This window comes from Atractosteus spatula, chromosome 8 (genome assembly GCF_055471065.1).
Source record: "Atractosteus spatula isolate fAtrSpa1 chromosome 8, fAtrSpa1.hap1, whole genome shotgun sequence".
NCBI classification, from domain to species: Eukaryota; Metazoa; Chordata; class Actinopteri; order Semionotiformes; family Lepisosteidae; genus Atractosteus; species Atractosteus spatula.
In genome coordinates this window covers 2,583,670-2,609,216 of record NC_142713.1, presented here as the reverse complement: position 1 = coordinate 2,609,216, position 25,547 = coordinate 2,583,670, and the positions used below count along the sequence as shown (strand labels likewise).

The following is a 25,547-nucleotide window of genomic DNA, read 5'->3' as shown; positions in this document are numbered from 1 at the left end:
ATCGGAAGCAAAAACTTCGGAAGCTTGAAGTCATTTTAGTAGCTCAGGCAAATTAGGAGCTCAGGCTCCTTAGCCATTCCTGAGCAGCCCAGCTCACCTGGCGGTGAAGAGGAGCTTCGCACCCGCCGGAGAATAAGCTGGAACCCTGGCCGTCGTGCGCAGCTGGGCGAGATCAGGGTCTGACCTGCTCCCCAACTTTCACCGGAGCCCCCGCTGTGCGGTTTTGTCAGACCAGCCCCGATCAAGGCAGAGTGGGGGCGCGATCTGAAAATGACGCGCGGTCCCGCTGGACGGGAGACTGGCAGCCCAGGCCGTCCGAACCCCGCATGGGGAGGGCTCTTCCTCGGGGCAGGGGGGAGGAGGAGGCACCAGGGAGAGAGCAGGGGGGGGGCCTGGACTTTCATTTCAAAACTCTCCGATCTACCCCGTCGACCCGGAGGGAAAACGCTGGACTTGGTGCGGAGTGTCTCCTGTTTCCTGTCCGCCTCCTGTCCTGGGTTTGCCAGTTTATCCCTTGGGATGGCTGCCCGCTGGCTCGCTGGTGGACCTCAGGAGGGGTATTAGCTCAAAGTCCTTCAGCTTGTCGGTGAGTGGCTTGGATTCAAGACTAGGAACTGACCGACTCTCTTTCTGCCCTGGATCAGGAACCTTCTCTCTCTGGGAGTGATTTGCAGCCTGAGAGAATCTCAGAATCTGAGTGACATTTTCCTCATCGTGTATCGGTACTATTTCAGTAACTCTAATACTTGACAAACACAACGACGACAGGGAAAGGCACAGAGGCAGCCAGGGAGACAGACTGACCGACAGGGAGGCTCCCAGAGAGACAGACTGACCGGCACACGGACAACCAATCACAGAGAGAGACAGACTGATCGACACACGGACAACCAATCACAGAGAGAGACAGACTGACCGGCACACAGACACCCAATCACAGAGAGAGACAGACTGACCGGCACACAGACACCCAATCACAGAGAGAGACAGACTGACCGACATACGGACACCCAATCACAGAGAGAGACAGACTGACAGACACACAGACAGGCTCACGGGGCGAGAGAGACAGACTGACAGACACACAGACAGGCTCATGGGGCGAGAGAGACAGACTGACAGACACACAGACAGGCTCACGGGGCGAGAGAGACAGACCTCCACGAGTCCCTGCAGTATCCTGACGAGGATGACGCAGCTGTAGTGAACCCGGGCAGCCGAGGGGATCAGCATGTTGAGAGTGGAGGTGGCGACTATGGCAAAACCAAACACCCTGAGAGACAGGAGAGAGAGAGAGGAGAGAGACAGGAGAGAGAGAGGGAGAGAGAGAGAGGGGACAGAGAGAGAGGAGAGAGACAGGAGAGAGAGGGGAGAGACAGGAGAGAGAGGGGAGAGAGAGAGAGGAGAGAGAGGGGAGAAAGAGAGGAGAGAGAGGGGAGAGACAGGAGAGAGAGGGAGGGGGGAGAGGGGAGAGAGAGAGGGGAGAGAGAGGAGAGAGAGAGGGGACAGAGAGAGAGGAGAGAGAGGGGAGAGAGGGGGGAGGGAGAGAGAGGGAGGAGAGAGGAGAGAGAGGAGAGAGGAGAGAGAGGAGAGAGAGGGGGACAGAGACAGGAGAGAGAGGGAGGAGAAAGACGGGAGAGAGAGAGGGAGAGAGACAGGAGAGAGAGATGGGAGAGAGGGAGGAGAGAGATGGGAGGGAGAGAGAGAGGGAGGAGAGAAACAGGGGGAGAGAGGGAGAAAGAGACAGGAGAGAGAGAGGGAGGAGAGAGAGAGGAGAGAGGGACAGAGACAGGAGAGAGAGGGAGATAAGGAAAGAGACATGTATTTTGTGTTCTGTCCTTTGAACAGTTCAGCTATGGAGAGGATTCTCTGTAAACGCTCTTCTCACTCTGCAGATTGACCCTTGACCTCTGACAAAGGGTGTGAGAGACAGACTAGCGCCCCCTGCTGTGGGACAGGCAGTACTGACAGACAGACAGACAGGACTTACACTTACAGAGAGACAGACACACCTGTTGGCAGCGAACTTCTGGGCGATGAATCCCCCAGGGATCTGCGTGACGATGTACCCCCAGAAGAACGAGCCGTGAATCATCCCTACGGTCTCGGGGTCCCAGGAAAACTGGGCTTTCTGAGACGGAGCAGGGAGAGAGAGAGGGAATAGGTGAGAAATAGAGACAGAGGTGCACTTCCTACTGCACTGTGACAGATCCTCTGGGATTAGAGAAACATTCTTCCCCAAATTCAGAAATCTAGTCCCAGAGTTCCCACACCTGCAAGAATCACAACAGGCTCCAATCCTACTGGGAGAGGGAGGAGGGAACTCAGTGGAACTGGCAGCCCAGTATGTGATCTCCTGTCCCAGCCTGAGGAACAGACAGTGAGCCTGTCTCTCAATAATAATAATACAGTGTGTGATCTCCTGTCCCAGCCTGAGGAACAGACAGTGAGCCTGTCTCTCAATAATAATAATACAGTGTGTGATCTCCTGTCCCAGCCTGAGGAACAGACAGTGAGCCTGTCTCTCAATAATAATAATACAGTGTGTGACCTCCTGTCCCAGCCTGAGGAACAGACAGTGAGCCTGTCTCTCAATAATAATAATACAGTGTGTGATCTCCTGTCCCAGCCTGAGGAACAGACAGTGAGCCTGTCTCTCAATAATAATAATACAGTGTGAGATCTCCTGTCCCAGCCTGAGGAACAGACAGTGAGCCCGTCTCTCAATAATAATAATACAGTGTGTGATCCCCTGTCCCAGCCTGAGGAACAGACAGTGAGCCTGTCTCTCAATAATAATAATACAGTGTGTGATCTCCTGTCCCAGCCTGAGGAACAGTGAGCCTGTCTCTCAATAATAATAATACAGTGTGTGATCTCCTGTCCCAGCCTGAGGAACAGACAGTGAGCCTGTCTCTCAATAATAATAATACAGTGTGTGATCTCCTGTCCCAGCCTGAGGAACAGACAGTGAGCCTGTCTCTCAATAATAATAATACAGTGTGTGACCTCCTGTCCCAGCCTGAGGAACAGACAGTGAGCCTGTCTCTCAATAATAATAATACAGTGTGTGATCTCCTGTCCCAGCCTGAGGAACAGACAGTGAGCCTGTCTCTCAATAATAATAATACAGTGTGTGATCTCCTGTCCCAGCCTGAGGAACAGACAGGGAGCCTGTCTCTCAATAATAATAATACAGTGTGTGATCTCCTGTCCCAGCCTGAGGAACAGTGAGCCTGTCTCTCAATAATAATAATACAGTGTGTGATCCCCTGTCCCAGCCTGAGGAACAGACAGTGAGCCTGTCTCTCAATAATAATAATACAGTGTGTGATCCCCTGTCCCAGCCTGAGGAACAGACAGTGAGCCTGTCTCTCAATAATAATAATACAGTGTGTGATCTCCTGTCCCAGCCTGAGGAACAGACAGTGAGCCTGTCTCTCAATAATAATAATACAGTGTGTGATCTCCTGTCCCAGCCTGAGGAACAGACAGTGAGCCTGTCTCTCAATAACGCTCCTTCTGTCTACAGTATACGTCAATATTTTATGATACGTCTTTGTTGTAAATGTCTGTAATATGTCTGTAGATTTTATTTGACTTTTATTTTCCGTTTTGTTTAGTGTGAATTTCATTATTTTTAATTGCTTCGGCAACACCGATTGTACCCAGCGGTCCTGCTACTAGAGCACCTTGAATTGAGTTGAGCTGAAGAAGGGCAGCCTGCCTGTCACAGCCCACGGGACACTGGGGGCGGCCTGAACCATCACCAAAGAAACCGCCAGAGACACAAGAGCCGGGCTACACGGGACAACAGCTGAACTGATGCAGCCTGTTTAACAGAACATTGATCCCAGGATCTCATCCAGCTGTGTCTTAAAATAAGCCTGCATATTGATCCCAGCAGCACAACCGGGCAGATTAAGATCACTTTATTGGCCAGATACAGTTTCTTGCATGAGGAATGTGTCTTTTCTCAGACCCCAGCTTGAGACACACAGACAGGGAGAGAAGCTGGGGGTCAGAGCGCAGGGTCAGCCATTTATACAGCACCCCTGGAGCAGCTGGGGTGAAGAGCCTTGCTCAGGGGGCCCAACGGAGTAGGATTCCTCTGCCGGCCGCAGGATTCGAACCGGCAACCTCCCAGCCACAGGCGCAGATCCCAAGCCACAGTGCCACCGCTCTGCCCAAACTATTCCAGCCTCCCACCACCACGGGACACGTAGTGTTGGAGGCAGGGGGGCGGAGACCCTGGCTGGCTGGAGGTGGGTGAGAGTAGGATTTGACCTGCTCTGAAAAGCAGGGGGGGGGTCCCGCTGATTGCTGGGGATGAGGGGAGAGGGGCGTGCCCGAGACGTGGGAGGGGCCCCTCTTTATTGTGTCTGCCCTGGTCTCGTGTTCTTTTAAACCCAGGCCAGAGTCTGCTCCTGGGAGACTGGAGGCTGAACGCCTACTCCCTCCGATCTACCGCGACGAAGGCAGCACTGCCGAAGCCCTCGAGCTCTTTCACTACCATATTTTACGTTTTGACGTCGGTTTTATTTAAATTGAACACACGGACTGTCCTGTAGCACGCCTCTGATGCCGCTCCGCCTGTCGTCTCGGGAGTCGACGCCAGACGGCGGGGAAGAAGCCTCAGAGCGCAGAGGAAACCGACAGGAACACGAGGGGAACACGCAGGCTCCACACAGACAGCTCCCCGGCAGCCGAACCCAGGGCCCCAGCGCTGGGAGGGGCGGCAATACTGACCACTGCACCACCCTGCCGACCAGATACAATCTCCTGATAACGAGGCAAATTTGACTGAGCATTTGACGCGATTTTACTTCAATAATTTTTTTAAAGTCAGTAAGTCAATATCACGTACTGTCCCGTAGCACCTCTGCTGCTGCTCTGTCTATAATCTCGGGAATCAACTCCAGATTGTGGGAAACCCAACAGGAACACGCAGACTCCACACAGACAGCACCCCAGGGCCCGTATGGTCTCAGGAATCGACGCCAGACTGTGGGAGCCCAGAGGAGACCCAACAGGAACACGCAGACTCCACACAGACAGCACCCCAGGGCCCGTATGGTCTCAGGAATCGACGCCAGACTGTGGGAGCCCAGAGGAGACCCAACAGGAACACGCAGACTCCACACAGACAGCACCCCAGGGCCCGTATGGTCTCAGGAATCGACGCCAGACTGTGGGAGCCCAGAGGAGACCCAACAGGAACACGCAGACTCCACACAGACAGCACCCCAGGGCCCGTATGGTCTCAGGAATCGACGCCAGACTGTGGGAGCCCAGAGGAGACCCAACAGGAACACGCAGACTCCACACAGACAGCACCCCAGGGCCCGTATGGTCTCAGGAATCGACGCCAGACTGTGGGAGCCCAGAGGAGACCCAACAGGAACACGCAGACTCCACACAGACAGCACCCCAGGGCCCGTATGGTCTCAGGAATCGACGCCAGACTGTGGGAGCCCAGAGGAGACCCAACAGGAACACGCAGACTCCACACAGACAGCACCCCAGGGCCCGTATGGTCTCAGGAATCGACGCCAGACTGTGGGAGCCCAGAGAAGACCCAACAGGAACACGCAGACTCCACACAGACAGCACCCCAGGGCCCGTATGGTCTCAGGAATCGACGCCAGACTGTGGGAGCCCAGAGGAGACCCAACAGGAACACGCAGACTCCACACAGACAGCACCCCAGGGCCCGTATGGTCTCAGGAATCGACGCCAGACTGTGGGAGCCCAGAGGAGACCCAACAGGAACACGCAGACTCCACACAGACAGCACCCCAGGGCCCGTATGGTCTCAGGAATCGACGCCAGACTGTGGGAGCCCAGAGGAGACCCAACAGGAACACGTAGACTCCACACAGACAGCACCCCAGGGCCCGTATGGTCTCAGGAATCGACGCCAGACTGTGGGAGCCCAGAGGAGACCCAACAGGAACACGCAGACTCCACACAGACAGCACCCCAGGGCCCGTATGGTCTCAGGAATCGACGCCAGACTGTGGGAGCCCAGAGGAGACCCAACAGGAACACGCAGACTCCACACAGACAGTCCCCCCCCCCCCCGCCCTCACCTTCAGCACGGGTTTGTCGCCCCGGTACTCGGTGTGGTTGTTGACCATGCTGACGATGGCCACGCCCAGGTTGCAGCGAATGCCGAAGGAGATGCAGAAGCCGATGCCGCAGAGGATGGCGATGATGTAGCGGCGCGGCAGGCCGAAGCACGTGCAGTCCACCACCGGCAGGTCCCTCTCCGCCGCCACCTCCACCGGCCGGCCCTCCGCCGACAGCTCGATGGTCTCCCCGTTGGCCTGCCTCTTCTCCAGCGCCCTGCGGGACACAGCCGGAGTGAGTGAGCAACAGCAGCAGCAGTGCCACCGGGGCACGGGGCTCCCCCTGCTGGTGGGGGAGAGTAGGACAGGCTGTGGCACAGAGAGAGAGTGAGCAGCAGAGCACAGGGCTCCCCCTGCTGGTGGGGGAGAGTAGGACAGGCTGTGGCACAGAGAGAGAGTGAGCAGCAGAGCACAGGGCTCCCCCTGCTGGTGGGGGAGAGTAGGACAGGCTGTGGCACATAGAGAGAGAGTGAGTGAGCAGCAGAGCACAGTGCTCCCCCTGCTGGTGGGGCAGATAGAGAGAGAGAGTGAACAGGCTACAGCGCATTTTCATAAAAGCTATGGTAATATTTTGGTACCAATGAGAGGTTAATACACTGACAGGACACTGCACTGAGAGAGAGAGGGGTTAATACAGACACACTGACTGGACACTCCAGTACATTAACACTGCACTGAGAGAGAGAGGGGTTAATACAGACACACTGACTGGACACTCCAGTACATTAACACTGCACTGAGAGAGAGAGGGGTTCATACAGACACACTGACTGGACACTCCAGTACATTAACACTGCACTGAGAGAGAGAAAGGGGTCAATACAGACACACTGACTGGACACTCCTGTACATTAACACTGCACTGAGAGAGAGAGGGGGGTTAATACACACACACTGACTGGACACTCCAGTACATTAACACTGCACTGAGAGAGAGGGGTTAATACAGACACACTGACTGGACACTCCAGTACATTAACACTGCACTGAGAGAGAGAGGGGTTAATACACACACACTGACTGGACACTCCAGTACATTAACACTGCACTGAGAGAGAGAGGGGTTAATACAGACACACTGACTGGACACTCCAGTACATTAACACTGCACTGAGAGAGAGGGGTTAATACAGACACACTGACTGGACACTATAGTACATTATTATTGCACTGAGAGAGAGAGGGGTTAATACACACACACTGACTGGACACTCCAGTACATTAACACTGCACTGAGAGAGAGAGGGGTTAATACAGACACACTGACTGGACACTATAGTACATTGTCATTGCACTAGGGTGTTAATACAGACACACTGACAGGGGAGAGAGGAAGATTAATGAAATTCTCAGTGGAGATCATTATGTATGGAGTCTTACTGAGAAAGCAGAGCTCAGACCATCTGGGCCCTCAGACCTGCTGAGCACACAATCTCATACTAGATACGTATTCTACACACAGACTTTACTGTAAATACTGCAGATACAGAGCTGTAGATACTCTACATAAACACTGCTGATAAACACTTGATACTGCAGATACAGAGCTGTAGATACTGTAGACACTCTACATAAACACTGCTGATAGACACAGTTAAACTGCAAATACAGAGCTGTAGATACTGTAGAGACTGTATCTACTGTATCGACTGTATCTAGATAAACACCGATAGACACAGTTAATACTGCAAATACAGAGCTGTAGATACTGTAGAGACTGTAGATAAACACTGTTGATACTGCAGATACAGAGCTGTAGATACTGTAGAGACTGTATCTACTGTATCGACTGTATCTAGATAAACACCAATAGACACAGTTAATACTGCAAATACAGAGCTGTAGATACTGTAGAGACTGTAGATAAACACTGATACACACAGTTAATACTACAGATACAGAGCTGTAGATACTGTAGAGACTGTAGATAAACACTGATACACACAGTTAATACTGCGGATGCTGCAGACAGATAAATTTGTCTGATACTTTAGTTAATGATTGTACTAGGATAGAATGAACCCACTCTCTCTCCAAAGATAATTCAGATTTATTCTTATTGATTAAATATTGATGATCCGAGGACTTTGTTTCTGACAATAATCCATGAATTATTCACTCCCTGTCTCTCCCGGTCAGCCTCACTGTGTCCCGGCCTGTGTCTGTCTCTCCCTGAGCGTGTGTGAGTTACTGGCAGACAGCGCGGGGCAGGATTAGAGCTGATCCCCTCCGGAGTGTGACACCGAGACAGAGACGCGTTAACACAGGACGGACTGACTGACTCTCCCTGCTCCGTCCACAGAGAGCCACGGGAGAGGGGAAGAGACGACCGTTCCCAGAGTGACATTCGGTGCAACGCTGACTCACAAGCCGTCTGATCCGCACAACCGACGGAGTTACACACCGCACAAAAAACAACAACACTGTCATCAGCACACCGAGAGACAGACGCACTGACAAACTGACACCCTGAAGCAACACGTCATCAGCAGATCAGCTCCTTGATACACTGTCAATACGATACAACAGACAGCAAGTCCCGCTGTTAAGAGACTTTCTCCTGTTAAAGGGATTTGTGTTTGTGCTGGTCTGAGAGACTAGAGGTCATGCCCTCTCTCTCTCTCTCTCTCTCACAGACACACTCCCACAGATTAGTACAGAAACCTACACTTCCGGAAATGAAGTTAAGCTCTCTCCCACAACCTCCCCCCCATCTCTCCGGCCCCCTGGCGCTGTATCAATACTGCTTAAAATAAGAAAACCAGCACAGCCCAGCACAGAGGCAGAGGATGGACTACAGCACGTTGTGCAGTTCAGCAGCCCCGCTTGCGAAGAGACTGCAGTGCCTGTACCTGCGCTAATTAGGCAGGACCTCGTTAGTAACGAACAGATTGCCAACTAGGAGACAAACATATGCTGCTTGCTTGTTAAAATCTCCTTTGAGCTAAATTTACCCTTAATTGAAACAACACACACTGTTGTAGTCTCTATCAAGAGCTGTATGTGCTGTATATCATATATATAGTCTGGAGAGTGTGTAAGGACGTGTTCCTCTAGTGTGGTAAACACACTGTCTGGAGTCTGGAGTCTGTATTAGGAGCTGTATGTACTGTATATATAGTCTGGAGAGTGTGTAAGGACGTGTTCCTCTAGTGTGGTATACACACTGTCTGGAGTCTGGAGTCTGTATTAGGAGCTGTATGTACTGTATATATAGTCTGGAGAGTGTGTAAGGACGTGTTCCTCTAGTGTGGTATACACACTGTCCGGAGTCTGTATTTGGAGCTGTATGTACTGTATATCATATACTGTATATATAGTCTGGAGAGTGTGAAAGGACGTGTTCCTCTAGTGTGGTATACACACTGTCTGGAGTCTGGAGTCTGTATTTGGAGCTGTATGTACTGTATATATAGTCTGGAGAGTGTGTAAGGACGTGTTCCTCTAGTGTGGTATACACACTGTCTGGAGTCTGGAGTCTGTATTAGGAGCTGTATGTACTGTATATATAGTCTGGAGAGTGTGTAAGGACGTGTTCCTCTAGTGTGGTATACACACTGTCTGGAGTCTGGAGTCTGTATTAGGAGCTGTATGTACTGTATATATAGTCTGGAGAGTGTGTAAGGACGTGTTCCTCTAGTGTGGTATACACACTGTCCGGAGTCTGTATTTGGAGCTGTATGTACTGTATATCATATACTGTATATATAGTCTGGAGAGTGTGTAAGGACGTGTTCCTCTAGTGTGGTATACACACTGTCTGGAGTCTGGAGTCTGTATTTGGAGCTGTATGTACTGTATATATAGTCTGGAGAGTGTGTAAGGACGTGTTCCTCTAGTGTGGTATACACACTGTCTGGAGTCTGGAGTCTGTATTAGGAGCTGTATGTACTGTATATATAGTCTGGAGAGTGTGTAAGGACGTGTTCCTCTAGTGTGGTATACACACTGTCTGGAGTCTGGAGTCTGTATTAGGAGCTGTATGTACTGTATATATAGTCTGGAGAGTGTGTAAGGACGTGTTCCTCTAGTGTGGTATACACACTGTCCGGAGTCTGTATTTGGAGCTGTATGTACTGTATATCATATACTGTATATATAGTCTGGAGAGTGTGTAAGGACGTGTTCCTCTAGTGTGGTATACACACTGTCTGGAGTCCGTATTTGGAGCTGTATGTACTGTATATCATATACTGTATATATAGTCTGGAGAGTGTGTAAGGACGTGTTCCTCTAGTGTGGTATACACACTGTCTGGAGTCTGGAGTCTGTATTAGGAGCTGTATGTACTGTATATATAGTCTGGAGAGTGTGTAAGGACGTGTTCCTCTAGTGTGGTATACACACTGTCTGGAGTCTGTATTTGGAGCTGTATGTACTGTATATCATATATTGTATATATAGTCTGGAGAGTGTGTAAGGACGTGTTCCTCTAGTGTGGTATACACACTGTCTGGAGTCTGGAGTCTGTATTTGGAGCTGTATGTACTGTATATATAGTCTGGAGAGTGTGTAAGGACGTGTTCCTCTAGTGTGGTATACACACTGTCTGGAGTCTGGAGTCTGTATTAGGAGCTGTATGTACTGTATATATAGTCTGGAGAGTGTGTAAGGACGTGTTCCTCTAGTGTGGTATACACACTGTCTGGAGTCTGGAGTCTGTATTAGGAGCTGTATGTACTGTATATATAGTCTGGAGAGTGTGTAAGGACGTGTTCCTCTAGTGTGGTATACACACTGTCTGGAGTCTGTATTTGGAGCTGTATGTACTGTATATCATATATTGTATATATAGTCTGGAGAGTGTGTAAGGACAGGTTCCTCTAGTGTGGTATACACACTGTCTGGAGTCTGTATTTGGAGCTGTATGTACTGTATATCATATACTGTATATATAGTCTGGAGAGTGTGTAAGGACGTGTTCCTCTAGTGTGGTATACACACTGTCTGGAGTCTGGAGTCTGTATTAGGAGCTGTATGTACTGTATATATAGTCTGGAGAGTGTGTAAGGACGTGTTCCTCTAGTGTGGTATACACACTGTCTGGAGTCTGGAGTCTGTATTAGGAGCTGTATGTACTGTATATATAGTCTGGAGAGTGTGTAAGGACGTGTTCCTCTAGTGTGGTATACACACTGTCTGGAGTCTGGAGTCTGTATTTGGAGCTGTATGTACTGTATATATAGTCTGGAGAGTGTGTAAGGACGTGTTCCTCTAGTGTGGTCTGGAGTCTGGAGTCTGTATTGGGAGCTGTCCCTAATATACAGCATATACTCTACATACCTGTACCTACGCTCTGGGGCAGAGTTAGGGCTAGTTTTCAGCACCTTCACCCTGATACTTTTCAGCTCTCCAAAACATTAAGTGCACTACGGCAGAAAGCAATGTAAAAGCAGGCGAGACGAAGACGTCAATGCAGCTGTAGTCGATGAGTTTTGAATTATGACAAACGTAAAGCACTTTAGGGTTCCACCCTCCACCGAAACGCTGGCTAGTGTGGTCCATTCCAAGTGGGAGGACTGGCCAGGTACGTTCCAGGTATGTTCCATGAGCCTGGAGGTCGACAAAGTAGTAGCAGACCAGACCTTCTCCTCAATGCGCTGCGATCGGGGAAAGAAACCCGACGAACATAGACAAATCAGAAAAATTGTGCAAAAGCTACGATTGCTGTGGATTATGAGCTGAAGGCGAGCTCGTTGAGTCCCGTCTATGCGAAGAGCCTCAGTGCCGGGTGTCCAGGGGGGGTTCAAGTCCGCACTTTGAATTAACAGTCAAACATCCCTCCCGGGTCAGACACTGGGGGTCTGTCAGCGCAGGCGGGGGTCAGACGGACAAGACTGTGGCCTTGAAGATGTCAGGGAACCTATAGGTAGAATTGGAGGATCCTTATGCGTGACCATGAATCCCACAGAACACAGAGTAGCAAAGGGACGATCCAAAAGACCAAATCCAAAGGCTTGGCCAATTAGGGAGGCAAAGGGTCTGGTAACGAGAGATATCCAAAAGACAGAATCCAGAAGGCGAGGTCAAAAGGCACGAGGAAAGATTAGTAACAGGAGATCAGTCAAAGGCTTGGAAACGCAGACTGGAGAATACTGCAAGAGGCTTCTCAATAGTGGGGGGGGGGGGGGGAGGTGTGGGAGGGGAGTTTAAATACTGAAAGGAAAGGGGTGTGATTGGATGATTGGCTCGGGAGTGAGAATTTGTGGAATCTGGTGCGTGTGAGAATGTGATGGGTTCAATCAGGAACGAGACTGTGAAACAGTGGCTCTGGGAATTCAACGGCGTTTGCGAGGGAGAGTGTGGGGCGTGACAGGGATGGAACGGCGTTTGCGAGGGAGAGTGTGGGGCGTGACAGGGATGGAACGGCGTTTGCGAGGGAGAGTGTGGGGGCGTGACAGGGATGGAACGGCGTTTGCGAGGGAGAGTGTGGGGCGTGACAGGGATGGAACGGCGTTTGCGAGGGAGAGTGTGGGGCGTGACAGGGATGGAACGGCGTTTGCGAGGGAGAGTGTGGGGCGTGACAGGGATGGAACGGCGTTTGCGAGGGAGAGTGTGGGGCGTGACAGGGATGGAACGGCGTTTGCGAGGGAGAGTGTGGGGGCGTGACAGGGATGGAACGCCGTTTGCGAGGGAGAGTGTGGGGGCGTGACAGGGATGGAACGGCGTTTGCGAGGGAGAGTGTGGGGCGTGACAGGGATGGAACGGCGTTTGCGAGGGAGAGTGTGGGGCGTGACAGGGATGGAACGGCGTTTGCGAGGGAGAGTGTGGGGCGTGACAGGGATGGAACGGCGTTTGCGAGGGAGAGTGTGGGGCGTGACAGGGATGGAACGGCGTTTGCGAGGGAGAGTGTGGGGGCGTGACAGGGATGGAACGGCGTTTGCGAGGGAGAGTGTGGGGGCGTGACAGGGATGGAACGGCGTTTGCGAGGGAGAGTGTGGGGCGTGACAGGGATGGAACGGCGTTTGCGAGGGAGAGTGTGGGGCGTGACAGGGATGGAACGGCGTTTGCGAGGGAGAGTGTGGGGGCGTGACAGGGATGGAACGGCGTTTGCGAGGGAGAGTGTGGGGGCGTGACAGGGATGGAACGGCGTTTGCGAGGGAGAGTGTGGGGCGTGACAGGGATGGAACGCCGTTTGCGAGGGAGAGTGTGGGGCGTGACAGGGATGGAACGCCGTTTGCGAGGGAGAGTGTGGGGCGTGACAGGGATGGAACGCCGTTTGCGAGGGAGAGTGTGGGGCGTGACAGGGATGGAACGGCGTTTGCGAGGGAGAGTGTGGGGCGTGACAGGGATGGAACGCCCTTTGCGAGGGAGAGTGTGGGGCGTGACAGGGATGGAACGCCGTTTGCGAGGGAGAGTGTGGGGCATGACAGAAAACGGACCCGCGCTCGTTCTGGAGCGATCTCTGCGAACGGGCTGTCCAGCCCTGGGACTCCCAGGTCTGTTGTATCGGCCGGTCCTGTGCTCTTCCCTCAGACTGCTGTGGGGTTTGTGTTCCATTTTTGGTGGCAGACCTAGCGACGTTGGGGGGTTTTATTTTACAGAAAGGTTGTTGTTTTTTTTGTTGTTGTTTCGTCTCCCGGGCGCCTTTCCGGATTCGTCCGCAGCGTTCTGCAGCAGGCTGAGGTCGGGTGTCGGAGCGCGTGGGCTGTGGGAGCGTCCCCGACCAGAGAGCTGCTGTCCCCAGCAGAATGAGCCCCCCCCCACCTCTGCTTCCCCCATCCGCAGAAGAGAAAAAAGAGGAACTCTTCGGGACGAGCACGGCCGCGCCCGGAGGAGATCCGCCCGGAACGTGCCAGCCCTCGTCCTGCTCCGGCAGGAGGCATGCTGCAGCACGTACTCGGAGCTGGGCTCCATCCCGATGGAATGCGGCGTGATGTCAGGCCGCCAGGCTTCCCAGTGAGCTCCTCCGGAAAGGGAGGGGAGACGGCCTACAGCGCGTCCTTGAGGGGGGTGGGTCGCTCCGCTGGCCCAGGACCCCAGCGTCTCCCCCTCTTCCCGTTTTTCACGAAGCGGTCTGTCAGGACCCTGTGCAGACAGCGCAATCCGGGGAGGAGTGAGGAGGAGAACGGGAGGGGGGGGGGGGGGGGAAGGCATGCAGGGGGGCTGGCAGGAGAACAGGGGGCGTGTCGGGGGAGGTGTGGCCGAGGCAGACAGTCCGAGGGGGTCCGAGGCGAATCCAGGGGTGTGGCAAACGTCCAAGACCGGGGGATCCATCCTGACACAGACAGAGTTAAAAGCCGGAGCGGGATCCGGCGGAGGGTCGGGGGGGAATTAAAGGGGGGTCACGAGACCAGACGCTCCCAGTCCCGGACCCAGGAGGGCAGGGCGCCGTGGCGAAGCCCGTGCCGTCGAGCCCCTCCTGGAGTCGCGGGCAGGCGGGCTTCCGGGGGTCCGTCTTCCAGAGCTGAGCCCGGATCGGCAGGAACGCCTGGCTCGTACAGGACTGGGGGGCAGGAACCGCAGGCAGGTGTGAGAGATGAGTGCAGAACAAGGGAGGGCTCGGGATCTGCGCCTGTGGCTGGGAGGTTGCCGGTTTGAATCCCACGGCCCAGCAGAGGAATCCTACTCCGTTGGGGCCCCTGAGCGAGGCCCTTCACCCCAGCTGCTCCAGGGGTGCTGTATAAATGGCCGACCCTGTGCTCTGACCCCCAGCTTCTCTCCCTGTCTGTGTGTCTCATGGAGAGCGAGCTGGGGTCTGCGAGAAGACACATTCCTCATGCAAGACACTGTATCTGGACAATAGAGTGATCTGATCTTATTCTGGCGCTGTCCAGCCAGTGCGTCAGTATTAACATTGTATCTGGCCAAAAGAGTGGTCTGATCTGATCTTATATACACATGAGCGGCCAGAGAATTTCCCTTAGGAAAGGACACAGTGGAGGGATCTGCAGGATACCTGATCCCCCGACACATTCCTCATGCGAGACATTGTAAATGGACAATAAAGTGATCTTAATAACACCTACAGAAACAACTTGGTTTCCCTTATAGTCTCTGAAACCCCAGACACTGCCTTGCTTAGCTGCTGGGATCCGAAATCTGACCAGACCTAAGTTATTATATTCTCCAGAGTCTTAAATATTTTATTTTCAGGACAGAAATGAAATGTCATCGTCCATAAATAACGAACAGCAGATATTGCGATTATAATGCAAATTTATAACCACGAGAGAGCTCCATCATTTTAATTCTGGAGTAAACATGGACTCTGTCTGGTCATTCCGAAGTCCAGTTCCTATCCCAAACAGGAATCTAGGAAGATGATCTGAGGCTAAAACATGCTCAAACGTTTATTAAAAGAATGAATATTTCTTGCCTTCATTTGTTGTGGTCAGGACTTTCTGCTGTACCTGATAATTACATAGTGATCATATACAGTAGTTCTTGAGCACACAGAAGTTATTTTTGCATTTCAAATTAACTATATATCTGCTAGAGTAGTTCTTACTGTCCCCCAGAAATATAATTTTTGTGGGGGTATTAGCAACTTCTCTAAATAATAATAATAATTGCTTACACTTATACAGCGCTTTTCTGGATACTCCACTCAGAGCTCTTCCCAGGTCAGGGGGAATCCCACTACCCCCACCAGTGTGCAGCCCCACCTGGATGATGCTCCAGTCCTCTCACACACACCAGCTCTCAGTGGGGAGGAGAGCAGAGGGATGAGGCCAGTTCAGAGAGGGGGGTTATTAGGAGGCCATGAGGGGTAAAGGTCAGGGGGGAAATTTGGCCAGGACACTGGGGTGACACCCCTACTCTTTTCGAGAAACACCCTGGGATTGTTAATGACCACAGAGAGTCAGGACCTCGGTTTTACGTCTCATCCGAAGGACGAATTTAAGTGAACACAAGTGCTCAGAAATATGTATATTAATAGAAGAATAAATAGAACCATTCTAGTAATGCACTGAAATGTATATAGTCCCTTTCAGACGCTGAAGGTTGAAAGCTTCAGAGCTGTAGTCCGACTCAGTGACTGATAAAAACGCTACTTTTACTTACTGATGAACCGATCAACACTCAGAGTGGCTAACACCCCTGCAGAGGACAGGACAGGACAGGATAGGACAGGACAGGGCAGGACAGGACAGGACAGGGCAGGACAGGCAGCAGAAGGAACGCCTGGCTAACGAACCACAGCACAGCTGCCTTGACTAAAACAACGAGCTCCCCCCCCCAGGGTAGTTCATTACTATCACCTCCCAGTTAGTGCAGTTTGATGAGTAATGGCTACAGGCGTCTACAGGAGGCGAGGCTGACGGGGGAATCAGAAAGCTCATTTGAAACAAACTTACTAGATGATCGCTAATGTGACCTGAAGGGCTTCGGTGCTCATTATATGAGAGAGGTGTTATTAATGAAATATCCAGAGAGGACACAGAGACAGAGAGATCAAACACTTATAAAGACAAAAGACACTCCAGTACATGAACACTGCACTGAGAGAGAGAGGGGTTAATACACACACACTGACTGGACACTCCAGTACATGAACACTGCACTGAGAGAGAGAGGGGTTAATACAGACACACTGACTGGACACTCCAGTACATTAACACTGCACTGAGAGAGAGAGGGGTTAATACACACACACTGACTGGACACTCCAGTACATTTACACTACACTGAGAGAGAGAGGGGTTAATACACACACACTGACTGGACACTCCAGTACATTAACACTGCACTGAGAGAGAGAGGGGTTAATACAGACACACTGACTGGACACTCCAGTACATTAACACTGCACTGAGAGAGAGAGGGGTTAAAACAGACACACTGACTGGACACTCCAGTACATTAACACTGCACTGAGAGAGAGAGGGGTTAATACAGACACACTGACTGGACACACCAGTACATTAACACTGCACTGAGAGAGAGAGAGAGGGGTTAATACAGACACACTGACTGGACACTCCAGTACATTAACACTGCACTGAGAGAGAGAGGGGGGTTAATACAGACACACTGACTGGACACTCCAGTACATTAACACTGCACAGAGAGAGAGGGGTTAATACAGAGTGAATGACAAGAGTCAGAGAGAGAGAGAGAGAGAGAGAGATAGGTGAACAGATATATGAAGAAATGACATGATTTTTTTCCTTTGTTTCCTTTTATATTAAATTCACAGATGAGCTTCCATAATCCAGAGATAAGAGGATCAGAGAGAGCAAAGGAGAGAGAGAGAGAGAGAGAGAGAGAGAGAGAGAGAGAGAGGTTGCATAATGCTGTTCATCTATCGTGCAATACATGTCCTGCTACGTGTAGGAACACTATGCATGAGCTCGGAGTGTCCGATTCATTTTCTCACTACTGCTGTCTTCTGTCTCTCCTTCCTGTGGGCCGTGCTCTCCAGTGAACAGATTGGGTCTCAGTGGTGAGATGTGTCCCAGTGTGACGAGCTCGCCTCACACTGTTGGCCCACACTGCGCGACCTTCACTCACGCGCACGCGCGCACACACACACACACACACACCGCACGCCCAGCCTCTCGCTCAGTGGCACACGATCACAAACACACACTGCCTGGTCTGCGCGTTAACAATGCGGTCACCATGCACGTCTATAGACAGCGCACACGCTGACTGTGTAGGGGTATACACTGCACAAACACTCCCTGCAAAGCCACACACCGATGCTTACACAACAAATACACATTGTGCACACACACACATACGCACTGCGTCAGCTTGGGAAAACCCAATAAGTCACACCGTTGTATCCACACACTGTTACACCATACCAATACACACACACACACCCTTCAAAACACTTCTACTACGGCCTGCTGTAGTTCAAGCTGAGTAAGACCTAGCAACACAGTGGTGCAGGACATAGCAGTGCAATACAGCAGGGCTAAAGTTGAAGGTGACAAAGCATGGTACCACCCCGCTACACCTGAGGGAGAACTGGGAGAGTGGTCTGCAGAATTTCCATAGTAAGCTCTCAGAAGAGACACAGTGTTATTGGAAACTTACAGCACAGAACAGTGTCTCTGTCCATAGAGCTGACTGACAGCACAGAGCAGTGTCTCTGTCCATAGAGCTGACTGACAGCACAGAGCAGTGTCTCTGTCAATAGAGCTGACTGACAGCACAGAGCAGTGTCTCTGTCCATGGTGCTGACTGACAGCTCAGAGCAGTGTCTCTGTCCGTAGAGCTGACTGACAGCACAGAGCAGTGTCTCTGTCCATGGTGCTGACTGACCGCACAGAGCAGTGTCTCTGTCCATAGAGCTGACTGACAGCACAGAACAGTGTCTCTGTCCATAGAGCTGACTGACAGCACAGAGCAGTGTCTCTGTCCATGGTGCTGACTGACAGCACAGAGCAGTGTCTCTGTCCATGGAGCTGACTGACAGCACAGAGCAGTGTCTCTGTCCATGGTGCTGACTGACAGCTCAGAGCAGTGTCTCTGTCCGTAGAGCTGACTGACAGCACAGAGCAGTGTCTCTGTCCATGGTGCTGACTGACAGCACAGAACAGTGTCTCTGTCCATAGAGCTGACTGACAGCACAGAGCAGTGTCTCTGTCCATGGTGCTGACTGACAGCACAGAGCAGTGTCTCTGTCCATGGAGCTGACTGACAGCACAGAGCAGTGTCTCTGTCCATGGTGCTGACTGACAGTACAGGGCAGTGTCTCTGTCCATGGAGCTGACTGACAGCACAGAACAGTGTGAGTACAGTGTGTATGTGCAGACAGAGATACAGTTTCTTAACTCGTTCTAGAGTGTGTGTGTACAGAAATATGATTACTTTTTCTGAATGTGTGTAGTATGTGTACAGTGTGTGTGTACAGAGATATAATTCATTCTGAATGTACAGTATGCGTAAAGTGTGTACAGAGATATAATTAATTCTGAATATACAGTGTGTGTAGTGTGTGTGTCTGTGTGTAGTGTGTGTGTACAGAGATATGAGGACTCGTTCTGAATGTACAGTGTGTGTAGTGTGTGTCTGTGTGTAGTGTGCGTGTGTACAGAGATATGAGGACTCGTTCGGAATGTACAGTGTGTGTAGTGTGTGTGTACAGAGATATGAGGACTCGTTCTGAATGTACAGTGTGTGTAGTGTGTGTGTGTGTGTGTGTAGTGTGTGTGTACAGAGATATGAGGACTCGTTCTGAATGTACAGTGTGTGTGTAGTGTGTGTAGTGTGTGTGTGTACAGAGATATGAGGACTCGTTCTGAATGTACAGTGTGTGTGTGTAGTCAGTGTGTGTAGTGTGTGTGTGTACAGAGATATGAGGACTCGTTCTGAATGTACAGTGTGTGTGTGTACAGTGTGTGTAGTGTGTGTGTGTACAGAGATATGAGGACTCGTTCTGAATGTACAGTGTGTGTAGTGTGTGTCTGTGTGTAGTGTGTGTGTACAGAGATATGAGGACTCGTTCTGAATGTACAGTGTGTGTAGTGTGTAGTGTGTGTGTACAGAGATATGAGGACTCATTCTGAATGTACAGTGTGTGTAGTGTGTGTGTGTGTACAGAGATATGAGGACTCGTTCTGAATGTACAGTGTGTGTGTGTGTAGTGTGTGTAGTGTGTGTGTACAGTGTGTGTAGTGTGTGTGTGTACAGAGATGTGAGGACTCGTTCTGAAAGCTGTCAGCAGCTCATCTATTATTTACTCATCCCTCCATCAGGAACCTTTCAAGCTTCTATAAAAAAGCTGCTCTTAGTAAGCAAATAGCTCTGCCAGTACTCCAGGGACTCTCCTCCCTCCCTCTCCCTCCATCCTCCTCTCTCTCTCCTCCTCTCCCTCCATCATCCTCGCTATCCTTCTCTCATCCTCTCCCTCTGTCCTCCTCTCCATCCTCCTCTCTCTCTGCTTCTCTCCCTCTCCTCCCTCCTCCTCTCCCTCCATCCACCTCCCTCCCCCTCTTTCTTGCATGAGGAATGTGTCTTTTCCCAGCTCGCTCTCCAGGAGACACACAGACAGGGAGAGAAGCTGGGGGTCAGAGCGCAGGGTCGGCCATTTATACGGCGCCCCTGGAGCAGCTGGGGTGACGGGCCTCGCTCAGGGGGCCCAACGGAGTAGGATTCCTCTGCTGGCCGCGGGATTCGAACCGGCAACCTCCCAGCCACAGGCGCAGGTCCGCTGCCCGCTGGTTAAAAACCTGGCTGGCGTGGGAAGCACTGTGGTTGATCTGGAAGGGCAGGGGGACGGGAGACACAGGACACTGTGAGACTGTGGGAGGCTGTGGGACTGAGAGAGGACGTTAAGGGAGAGGGGAGAGACAGTGAAAGAGAGAAGGAGAGAGGAGAAAGAGAGAGACAGGGGAGAGAGGAGGAGGAGGAGAGGGAGAGAGATCGCCCTATATGCCAGTGAAGTGTGAGGTTCACTCACAGACCAGGATCTCACAAACACCCCGAAAAAACTCACAAAGACCTCACTAAAAACAATCTGTCATGTGCAAAGAAAAACTCCTCAGAATGTGAGCAGGGCCTCATTCAGCCAATACCCATCACTTATCACCATACAGAGGACAGCAACCACACACTGGTTACACCTGGGCAGCTGGGACCAGGATTCATACCAGCTGAGCCCAGAGATGACCCTGAGGCTCACTGACGCCAACCAGCCTCAGGACAGCACAGCTACAGCAACACAAGACACACAACACTGCCTCACTCACTGACACCAACCAGCCTCAGGACAGCAGAGCGACAGCAACACAAGACACACAACACTGCCTCACTCACTGACACCAACCAGCCTCAGGACAGCACAGCTACAACAACACAAATTAAAGTCAACCAAATCACAACGCAAACCAAACAACAGTACTTCACCCCCTGGACATTGACAGAGCTGGCTGTCCAGAGAGAACAGGCTCAGTGACCATAGTAACTGGAAAAAGACAGATCTGGCTGTCCAGAGAGGACAGGCTCAGTGACCACAGCCTGGACACACACACTGGACACAGGCAGACCTGGCTGCCCAGAGAGGACAGGCTCAGTGACCACAGCCTGGACACACACACTGGACACAGGCAGACCTGGCTGTCCAGAGAGGACAGGCTCAGTGACCATAGCCTGGACACACACACTGGACACAGGCAGACCTGGCTGCCCAGAGAGGACAGGCTCAGTGACCACAGCCTGGACGCACACACTGGACACAGGCAGACCTGGCTGTCCAGAGAGGACAGGCTCAGTGACCACAGCCTGGACGCACACACTGGACAAAGGCAGACCTGGCTGTCCAGAGAGGACAGGCTCAGTGACCACAGCCTGGACGCACACACTGGACACAGGCAGACCTGGCTGTCCAGAGAGGACAGGCTCAGTGACCACAGGCTGGACGCACACACTGGACACAGGCAGACCTGGCTGTCCAGAGAGGACAGGCTCAGTGACCACAGCCTGGACGCACACACTGGACACAGGCAGACCTGGCTGCCCAGAGAGGACAGGCTGTGCTCCCACTGCCAGTGGGGAGAAACAGAGACAGAGGTGCCCTTCCCGCTGCACTGCGAGAAACACGCTAGGAACGAAGCCAACGAAGCATTTTTCTCCCCCCAAAAATTTAAAAAACACATCCAATCCCAGCATTCCCAGCCCCGCCAGAATGGGAACAGCTCCCAATCCCACCGGGAGAGGAGAGTCAGCCGAGCTGCAAACCCGGAGTGTGAGCTCCTGTCACAAACTCCTGTCACGGCCCGGGAATGGGGAAAGGGGGGAGAGAGAGAGCCGGTCTCTCGGCAGAGCTCTGTGTGTCCACGCGTGTCGGAGTCCTAACTTTTGTGAGCGCCGTGAACGCGGAGTTGCTCGGGCCCGCTCTGGCCGTGCTGAAATGCGTGCCAAGACAGAACTGCACGGGGAGGAGAGAGAGAAGGGGGGAGAGAGGGAGGGAGAGAGAGAGAGAGAGGACTGGGATTTGAGCTTCCCGACAGCTGGCCCCGGTGCTGCGCGCTGTGACGGGAGACGCTATTTCAGGAGGAGGATTTATCTGTTAATTCAGCCCCTCATATCCCGAGCCGCGGCCCGCGCGAATTACTACACACGCGTGCCATCATCCTCCTCCTCCTCCTCATCATTATTCTGATGATGTCGTTAAGTCACAAAACGATCAAGTGTTCTTCTCGTTGTCGTTATCCACAGCAGTGATATCAATGTGTAAGGTCTGACATCAGCGTCATTTAGTAGTTGCTAAAGTTAATCCTGTTTTTTTTTTAGCAAAGTCTTTCAGATGAAAATAGCCAACAAAAGGAGCGCCAGGGATTCAATCTGTGTTTTTCAGATTCAGCGGGAGACCTGGACGCGAATCTCCACGCTCCTGTCCTGCTCCGTGTCCAGCTGGATGGATTCACTCGCGAGTCTGGGGCCACGACGCGTACCGGCCCTTGATCAATAGTTTTAGAAACCTTCTAGGCTGACTTGTGACGCTTCGCACGACTTTCCACCCTTTACGGGTGTGTGTGTGTGTGTGTGTGTGTGTGTGTGTGTGTGTCCTGTGATGGACTGGCCCTGGTGTGAGAGTGTGTGTGTGTGTCCTGTGATGGACTGGCCCTGGTGTGAGTGTGTCTGTGTGTGTCCTGTGATGGACTGGCCCTGGTGTGAGTGTGTGTCTGTGTGTGTCCTGTGATGGACTGGCCCTGGTGTGTGTGTGTGTCCTGTGATGGACTGGACTGGCCCTGGTGTGAGTGTGTGTGTGTGTGTGTCCTGTGATGGACTGGCCCTGGTGTGTGTGTGTGTCCTGTGATGGACTGGACTGGCCCTGCTGTGAGTGTGTGTGTGTGTGTGTCCTGTGATGGACTGGCCCTGGTGTGAGTGTGTGTGTCCTGTGATGGACTGGACTGGCCCTGGTGTGTGTGTGTGTGTCCTGTGATGGACTGGACTGGCCCTGGTGTGTGTGTGTGTGTCCTGTGATGGACTGGACTGGCCCTGGTGTGAGTGTGTGTGTGTGTGTGTCCTGTGATGGACTGGCCCTGGTGTGTGTGTGTGTCCTGTGATGGACTGGACTGGCCCTGCTGTGAGTGTGTGTGTGTGTCCTGTGATGGACTGGACTGGCCCTGGTGTGTGTGTGTGTGTCCTGTGATGGACTGGACTGGCCCTGGTGTGAGTGTGTGTGTGTGTTTAAACCCAACACCATCCGCGCCTTAATTCCGAGTTCCGTTTATTCTCGTTTGCGAATTTTTATCTGAAGCATTGCAATTATTATTATATTATATTCATAATGTGGCGGACCTAACATTGATATAACTGATGTTGATTCCATATTTCAGCTTAACGACGACATAATTAAATGATATCAATCAATCAATGAAGTAACCATGATAGCAATAATAATAATAATAATAATAATAATAATAATAAGGGGTGTGTTAGAGGACGGGACGGGACAGGACGGGAGAGGACAGGACAGGACGGGACAGGGAAAATCAGGAGAAGCCGAAAACTCCAGGCGGAATGACGCGCGTCACCGGGTATCCCAATTAGCCAATTAGTTAGGAAGCGCCGGCGCCGATCCCAGCGGCTCTGGGGCGCTGGGTGTCGGGTCCCTCGCTGCTGGTGTCCCTGCCCCCCCCCCCCCCCCCGCTCTGTGGACGGTCGCAGGAAAACAACAAAAAAGTTTCATTCTTCGTTCGTGTATCGAGACGGATCCGGATTCGCTCGTTTATCGATCACGTATCACGTGTCGAGACAAGAGAGTCCAGACGCCCGAGAGAATGGATTCATTGAAGACGCACTTGACCCCCCCCCCCCCCCCACCCCGTGCCGTAAACGATGGGCACGGATCGATCAGCAAGTATAATTGACGATTTATTCCAAGTTTAGAGCACAACCGTTCCTGCCGATCGCCCCGTGAAGGATGCGGGCACAGGATGATCGAGTGCCTCCGTGGCTTGTCCTCAGCCCGTTTCTCCAGCTGCAGGAAGCAACGGGGTGCGAGGGAGGGGAGGGGGGGGGGGGGGGACACACCTGGGCGCGCGCGGACAGGTGAGACTTCCGCTTCCGCCTGGGCGCGCGCGCGGGCAGGTGAGACTTCCGCCTTTAGGTGCCGCACGCTGGGGCTGTGGTCCGAGGGTCGCACGTTAGAAGACGCAGCTTTAAATATTAAATATTTCACACTTTCATATAGGGAAATATATATATATATATTTTTTTCCCTCGCTTTGGAGGAAAGAGGCGTTCGGACGCAAAACGAGGCCCAGTGACCCTCTTGTCTGGTTTTGATCCCGAACGGTTTTTAAGCCTCGTTTTCCGGCTGAGTGACGCGGCAGGTTAATCCCTCTATAAGAGGAAAGATTTTACAGCTAAAATGTGGCGAAAAGTGAATTAACGGATTAAAGACGCTCTTTTCCAAAAAGGAAAAACACATCTATCAGTATCGATCCATTGATGACTGAAGCGAATTGATGAAATTATTCCTTTGGAAGGCTGAGGTTTCAGGTTTGGGCTTTTAAAAATCAATCAGTTTTCGTTTAAAACAAGTCGCACCGTAAGGCGAGCATTTAAAATGGTCAGTGAACGTTAGAATTTAAAAATACACCGATGAACTGACTGGGTGGCGCAGGGGTCGGCATTGCTGCCTCACAGCGCTGGGGTCCCGGGTTCAATTCCAAACCTGGGGTGCTGTCTGTGGGGAGTTTGCATGTTCTTCCCATGTTTGGGTGGTTTTCCCTCCCACAGTCCAAAGACAGGCTGCTGGGTTAGTTGCTTTCTGGGAAAATGGGAATTGGTGTGTGTGTGTGTCCTGTGATGAACTGGCCCTGGTGCGTGTGTGTGTGTGTGTGTGTGTGTGTGTGTGTGTGTGTGTGTCCTGTGATGAACTGGCCCTGGTGTGTGTGTGTGTGTCCTGTAACGGACTGGCCCTGGTGTAAGTGTGTGTGTGTGTCCTGTAATGGACTGGCCCTGGTGTGTGTGTGTGTGTCTGTGTGTGTCCTGTGATGGACTGGCCCTGGTGTGAGTGTGTGTGTGTGTCTGTGTGTGTCCTGTGATGGACTGGCCCTGCTGTGAGTGTGTGTGTGTCCAGTGATGGACTGGTGTCCTGCCCAGAGTGTACCCTGCCTTGTGTTCATTGTTTCTGGGCTACACGCTGTGACCCTGTATTAGTTTACGCAGGTTAGGAAATAGATGAAAGTTGGATTAAGTCCTTTCTATCGATTAACTGTCCTAATTGCTATTATTTCTCAATGATCTGGGTTTAAAAATGATAACGCCAGTGAAGTACATTTCCACTTTAAACACACACACTACACAACCCTAGACTGTCGGGTAACACACACACACACTACACAATCACCACACAGTCCTAGACTGTACAGTAACACACACACACACACTACACAGTCCTAGACTGTACAGGAACACACAGACTAAACAATCACTACAAAGGTCTAGAGTTCAGATTGACACACACACACTACACAACCCTAGACTGTAGAGTAACACACACAC

General features: G+C 51.9%; 1 protein-coding gene across 1 annotated transcript in view; it reads right to left on the bottom strand.

The window, feature by feature from the left end:
• LOC148829064 (vesicular glutamate transporter 1-like) overlaps positions 1-25,547 on the bottom strand; it is a 42,886-nt gene that overhangs the window by 16,313 nt on the left and 1,026 nt on the right. Inside the window, exons 2-4 of the mRNA XM_088922718.1 lie at positions 6,093-6,348; positions 2,013-2,131; positions 1,159-1,273 (exon numbers count right to left, since the gene is read on the bottom strand). Of these exons, the coding sequence (XP_088778844.1) occupies positions 1,159-1,273; positions 2,013-2,131; positions 6,093-6,348 (490 nt within the window). The remainder of the gene's footprint in view (positions 1-1,158; positions 1,274-2,012; positions 2,132-6,092; positions 6,349-25,547) is intronic.